The following is a 6,073-nucleotide window of genomic DNA, read 5'->3' as shown; positions in this document are numbered from 1 at the left end:
ACACTTGAGAGGTTAGTTTGTCATAGCCTGCAGGATCCAGATCCCCTCCTGTCAAGGAGAGCATCAGGTAAGAGAACCTCCCATCAGTGAGGGACAATTTGCACTATCTCTTTTGGAGTTTGTGATATGGGCTCTACTGGTAGCAGGAGCTCCTTTGCATATTAGGCCACACCCCCCTAGTGTAGCCAATCCTCCAAGAGCTTACAGCAGCCCCAGTAAGAAGAGCTCTGTAAGCTCTTGGAGGATTGGCTACACTAGGGGTGTGTGGCCTAATATGCAAAGGAGCTCCTACTACCAGTAGAGCCCAACTTCCCCCTCCCCAGAAACATGTTTGAATGATCCACCATGTGCCCAGATCCCAATTTGGTGCACCACAACAATCCACCCTCCTATGGTTATATTTATTCTAGGGGGAAAGCTAACACAAATTACAAGGTATGATTATTAGAATCCATGATGGGTCCCTTCTGAGTGCCTACAAGAATTCTTCAGGTTGCATTAAAGCAAAGGAGACTGGCTGCTTTACACATAGTGATCTTTAGACACTGTCTCCAAAAAGCAGACCAAAATGCCTTGGCAGACTGTAATGCTCCCCCCCCCCCAATACTGATAAGAATATCAGCAGGATTACACCTACAGCATTCAATAAAATTATTGGTGCAGAAATTAAAACTATGTTCAGATATCTATTATTCTGACTTTTCTAGTTATTTTTTCTAGCTATCTCAGACTATTTCTGCGGGCAGAATGATATGCGCTTTCTCACCTCCTCCCTTCCTCACTTTCTTTCTCCCATCTCTAATACCCCCAGCAATCTTGTTCACATGGCCAGTTCCCTGTCCTCAAGGAACAAGACTTTGGGGGCATTTCATGCTACTGCAGGAGGTGAGAAAGTTGTGCTGTATAAGCATATGTCATTCACCCCCAGAAGTATTCTGGAGGATATAAACTAGTGTATAGTTGATAAATGTTCAGCTTCATAGCTAGTCAAACCACAGCTTAACCATCTGGGGCATCTATGCTTGGAAAGAATGATGAAATGTCCCACTTTCAGGTTAGATATCCCCACCCAAATCCTGTATCTCTATGAGTCAGTGAGACTTGAACATCTTTATGTGTGTGTGATAGATCAGGAATGGACTTTTTCTTCTAGCAGTGATCATGGTTAATCTACTGTACCCACACTATACTGAGAAATGGTGGGAGAGATTCCATATTTAATAAAACAGACCCTACTTTAGATCTACCATAAAAATATTAGCCCACTGATTGCTGGCATATCTCTTGACACATTCTAACCTGCAACAGCTCCAGACACCATGGTTGCAATCACTGGGCTCTGTCGGCTGCTCAGTTTGGCCAGAGGTTGGAAGAGGAGTCCATCCCTGGCCATGGCAAACAAAATTCGGGGCATTGGGAACATGGATCCCAACAGGCTATGGGGAATAAAGAGAAAGAAAGAATACACTCAATTACAGGCCTTTCTTCCCTCTCTTTATCCTGTCTCTTTTTCAGCTTGTTGTAGTAGGAGGAATACAGTACAGATTTATAAAATTGTGAATGGGTGGAGACAGAAGGGGAATAAATTATCTACTCGTCATTCTAGAACTCAGGACTACCCTGGCAATAAATTCAGACTAAATAAAACAGACTGACAATTCATTCAGGAAGGACAAAAAGAAATTACGTCTTCACAAACTGCAATTTCATTGGGATTGAATGTGTTGGCCAAAGATGTAACAATTGCATTGGCTGCTGGCTTAGATGATTTCAAAAAGGAATCAGACAAATTCACAGAGGGAAATTCTATCAGTAGCTATGAGCTATGAAAACTGAACGGGACCTGTATGTTCAGAGGCTGCAGTCTGGTGTAGTGGTTAAGTGCACAGACTCTAAACTGGGAGAACCGGGTTTGATTCCCCACTCCTCCACTTGCACCTGGCTGGATTACCTTGGGCAAGCCATAGTTCTGGCACAGCTGTTCTTGAAAAACAGCAGTTTCTGTCAGAGCTCTCTCAGCCCCACCTACCTCACAGGATGTTTGTTGTGGGGAGGGGGAGGGAAAGGAGTTTGTAAGCTACTCTGAGACTCCTTTGGGTAGTTGGCGGGGTATAAATCCAATCTCTCCTCTTCTTCTTCTGCATGTCTTTAAAAACCAGTAGGAGAGAGAACCATCTGGGGAGGGCTGTGTTTATCTTTCTACAAAGCTACACTTACCTTGTGGTCAGAGCACACAGTGACCCTGCAGCTACAGCATATTTGGCCATGTTCCACCCGATGTACTCAAAAGCCACTGGCAGAGGACTCATGGTGTCAAGGAGGTGGTATGGCATCATCAATGTCAAGGCAGCAGAAACTCCAAAGTAGGCCAGGAAGCAGATGAGCAAGGATAGGACAATACCCATGGGAATGGATTTGCGGGGGTTCTTCACTTCTTCCCCTGGGAGACAAAGACATGAGTAGTCATGTGTGTGTGTAAAGTGCCCCCAAGCTACAACCAACTTATGGTGACACGATAGGATTTTCAAGGCAAGAGACATTCGAAGGTGGTTGGCCATTGCCTGCCTATGCACAGTAACGCTGGACTTCCTTGGTGGTCTCCCATCCCATCCAAGTACTCACCTGGCCAGACCAGCCATGTTTAGATCTGATGAGATCAAGCTAGCCTGAGCCATCCAGGTCATGACTGAGTGGACATACCCTTCTGAAATGACCAGTTGGCTGCTTATGATCAGATTGTTCTTGTTCTGGGGTTCTAGCAATTGTGTGACGATGTGGGGCTTTAAGTACTCTAAATGGAGCAGCTATGGGTTTCTGCTGCGAGAACTTGTTATTCTCACAACAACACTGTAGAGCACTGTCTGCTCCTCTTTTCAGTACAACTGGTAGAGCATAACGGCAACATTAAAAATGACTGACTTTTCCTGCAAGGTGATCTTTCTGTCTTGGTTTTCCTAGCTGATAGTTGGGGATATTAGTGTGCAACTCTTCCCTTGCCTACCTGTAGTAGCAATGCAATCAAATCCAACAAAAGCATAGAAACAGGTAGCAGCTCCAGCTAGGGTCCCGCTGAAGTAATAGGGCATGAACCCTCCAGCCCCATAATGCCAGGTTCGGTTGCCAGTCACAGATTGGTTGCTGTGAAGAAAGGGAGGATCAAAGAGGTCTTTGTGAGAGGGATCTGAGCATAGGGAAAATGCTATTGACAGCATAATGAATGAGAGTTTTAAGATCATCACTGACTTTATTTCTGGGCTCATTGTAAGATGGTGGTTCTGGCCCCTCATCCCCTATTTAGCCTTGGACCAAGGTATTTGAAGGATCACCTGCTCCTATATACTTCTGCCCAGACGCTATGTTTGTCACTTCAGGTCTTGCTTCATGTTCCCTTGCCTTCACAACTAAAGTGGGTAGTCATGAGGGAAAGCCTTTTCAGTGGTAGCCCCCTGTGCCTGGCACCAACACTGAATATTTTTCAACACTAGACAGTTTATAATTTCATCAAGTTTTTCATTATTTGCTCCCTTTTTTACAGTTCCAGTTTTACAGCACTATGGTTGACATTGTTTTAGATTACTACCTGTTTTCTGTTGGTTCTATATGGTTTATTTTCTAGTTAGTTTTGGGGGGTGGAGTGGATTCATGTTATTATGAGGGCTGATTATTGGGTTCATTTTTTATTTCATGAGTTGACCTTCTGATATGCTGTAAACCATTTGGGGCACAGGTTCTAAACAAAAAAAAAGCAAATCTTATTTCTTTTAGGGCCAGCATGGTGTCGTGTAATGACTAGGACTGAGGAGAGCTGCATTCAAATTCCTGTCCAGCCACAAAGTTCATTGGGGCTGCAGTCACACATGCTTTTATTTCTGACTTAGCTGCAAATGCCTAATGGATCTAAAGTACACGATCAGACGGCAACATCTGGGAAAGGTCCCGCAGTTGTTGGCAACCTATGCTGCCCCACCACAGAAACGGAGTTAAAGACACTGGGGAAAGTCCAGTCCTAACACTTGCTGATGGTCCACAGACAGATTTCCCCTAGTCTGATCACTCAAGTGCGCACTCTGGCTATCGGGATGGACTGCTCAGTCCATCCTGACTCAGCGCCATTTTTTCCTCCTTAGCAAGATGCATATAACAGCATAATCAGTCCACTCTTTGTGTGGTGTTCGATTCCTCATTTATGTGCATGTGCACAAAAAGGCAAAAAAAAAACCCCACTCGCCCAAATGTGCCATCTGATCGCGCAATGACCGGCTGCACCTGCAGCAAAATGGATTATACTGGGATGTGTCATCAAGCAGCTCCTTGCCAAATACCAATGGAAGGAACAGGAGCGCTTCCCAGCCGCACCAAATGGCATGTCTGACTGCAGCCTGGGTGGCCTCAGGCAAATCACTGTCACTTTAGTCAAACCTCCTTACATGGTTATTGTGGGGATCAACTTAAGTGTCCTCAGCCCTTTCGGGAAAGGGTGACATACAAATGTTATCAATAAAATAAATTCTAGGACGTTCTGTGCTGAGGTTCCTCGAAGCCCCATGTTAACAAACAGTGGGAATACTGAAAACATGCACTTACTTGGGGATTCTTTCTTACAGCCAGTGACTAGGGACATGGTACTAATGGACTTTGCTCCCTACAGCTTGATTTCAAAGCACTGTGAGACCTAGTGTTGTGTAGTGGTTATGGTGTCAGACTAGAATCTGGGAGACCCAGGTCTGAAACCCTAGTCTGCCATGGAAACTTGCTGGGTGACCTTGGACCAGTTACACACTCTTTGCCTAAACTCCCTTCGTTGTTGTCAGGATAAAATGGAGGCAGGAGAGGGACAGGGGAATAAGTCCCTGTTGATTCTCCTGGACCTTTCCAAGGCATTGATACCATCACACCATGGTATCATTCTGAAAAGAAGAAGAATATATTGGATTTATACCCTGCCTTCACTTCCTTCTCAGAGCAGCTTACAAACTCCTTTCCCTTCCCCTCCCCACAACAGACACCCTGTGAGGTAGGTGGGACTGAGAGAGCTCTGAGAGAACTGTCCTTGAAAGAACAGCTCTGACAGAACTATAGCTTGCACAAGGTCATCCAGCAGCTGCAAGTGGAGGAGTGGGGAATCAAACCCAGTTCTCCCAAATTAGAGTCCATGCACTTAACTACTACACCAAACTGGCTGGCTGGCTGGGCTGTAAGTAGAGGGCACTGTGCTTCGGTGATTCTGCCCTTACTTGATCAAACAGTTTCCAAAGATAGTGCTGGTGGACTGCTACTTGGCCCTGTGACATTTATGCTTATGGGGTCCTCCATAAGGCTCACCTGATGCCTACTTTCCTTTAGGCACCAGACTAAAACATAACTTTTTACCCAGGCTTTTAATTAAGGGTTTGTTGTGTCCGCTGACCGCCACCGGAGGTCAGCGCACACTCCTGAGCTTCAGTCCGGCACAACAATGGGACTAGGATTCTAGTCCCTCCACTGGGGGGAACCAATGGGACCTTGGCGGGAGATCCAAACCCACCAATGGGACCAGGGGAAGCCCCTGGACTGTGTATATAGTTGGCCTGCCGGCCGTTAGTCTTTAGTCTTGTTGTGTACCAGTAAAGCCATGCTGATCACTACATCAGCCTCCATGCTTTCTTTACGCGTCTAACCCACTACACTTCAAGTAGTCTGTCAGGCATGTAGATGGTCAAGGTCTTCAAAGTGCTCAGAGTTAATTCATGCTGCTTAGGACCAAGTACTAGCAGCAAGCATAATTGCTTTCCATCTGCTCAACCTGTATTTTTGTAAATAGACATTTTATCACAAAAGTTGCTATAATCTCCAGTACTATCTTCTCAGGATGGAAACAAGTGTATAAGAAGCTGTCCCTGGAACTTGCTCTCATTCAAGAGAATAGGAAGTATGAAATCATATCTACTGTAATTTCACATCATATATGTATGAATTTAATATATGATTTTTCATCTTCACACTATTTTCTGGGTATCTTGAACCAATTTTTCCTACAAAATATATGCATTTTTCACTGCTTTTAGTGCAACAGTAAATCAGAATTATACATTGC

The 6,073-nt window shown here is 44.8% G+C and overlaps 1 protein-coding gene across 1 annotated transcript in view; it reads right to left on the bottom strand.

The window, feature by feature from the left end:
* Positions 1 to 6,073, bottom strand: part of LOC107118568 (cationic amino acid transporter 2-like) — a gene marked incomplete at its 5' end in the record, with an annotated part of 20,821 nt that overhangs the window by 6,858 nt on the left and 7,890 nt on the right. The window contains 4 exons of the mRNA XM_015420932.1: positions 1,300 to 1,436; positions 2,218 to 2,440; positions 3,002 to 3,255; positions 5,235 to 5,261. Of these exons, the coding sequence (XP_015276418.1) occupies positions 1,300 to 1,436; positions 2,218 to 2,440; positions 3,002 to 3,255; positions 5,235 to 5,261 (641 nt within the window). The remainder of the gene's footprint in view (positions 1 to 1,299; positions 1,437 to 2,217; positions 2,441 to 3,001; positions 3,256 to 5,234; positions 5,262 to 6,073) is intronic.

Source organism: Gekko japonicus, unplaced genomic scaffold, assembly GCF_001447785.1.
Source record: "Gekko japonicus isolate JY-2015 unplaced genomic scaffold, Gekko_japonicus_V1.1 scaffold2826, whole genome shotgun sequence".
Lineage (NCBI taxonomy): Eukaryota > Metazoa > Chordata > Lepidosauria > Squamata > Gekkonidae > Gekko > Gekko japonicus.
Note: the sequence above shows the minus strand (reverse complement) of the source record. Positions and strands in the feature narration are given on the sequence as shown.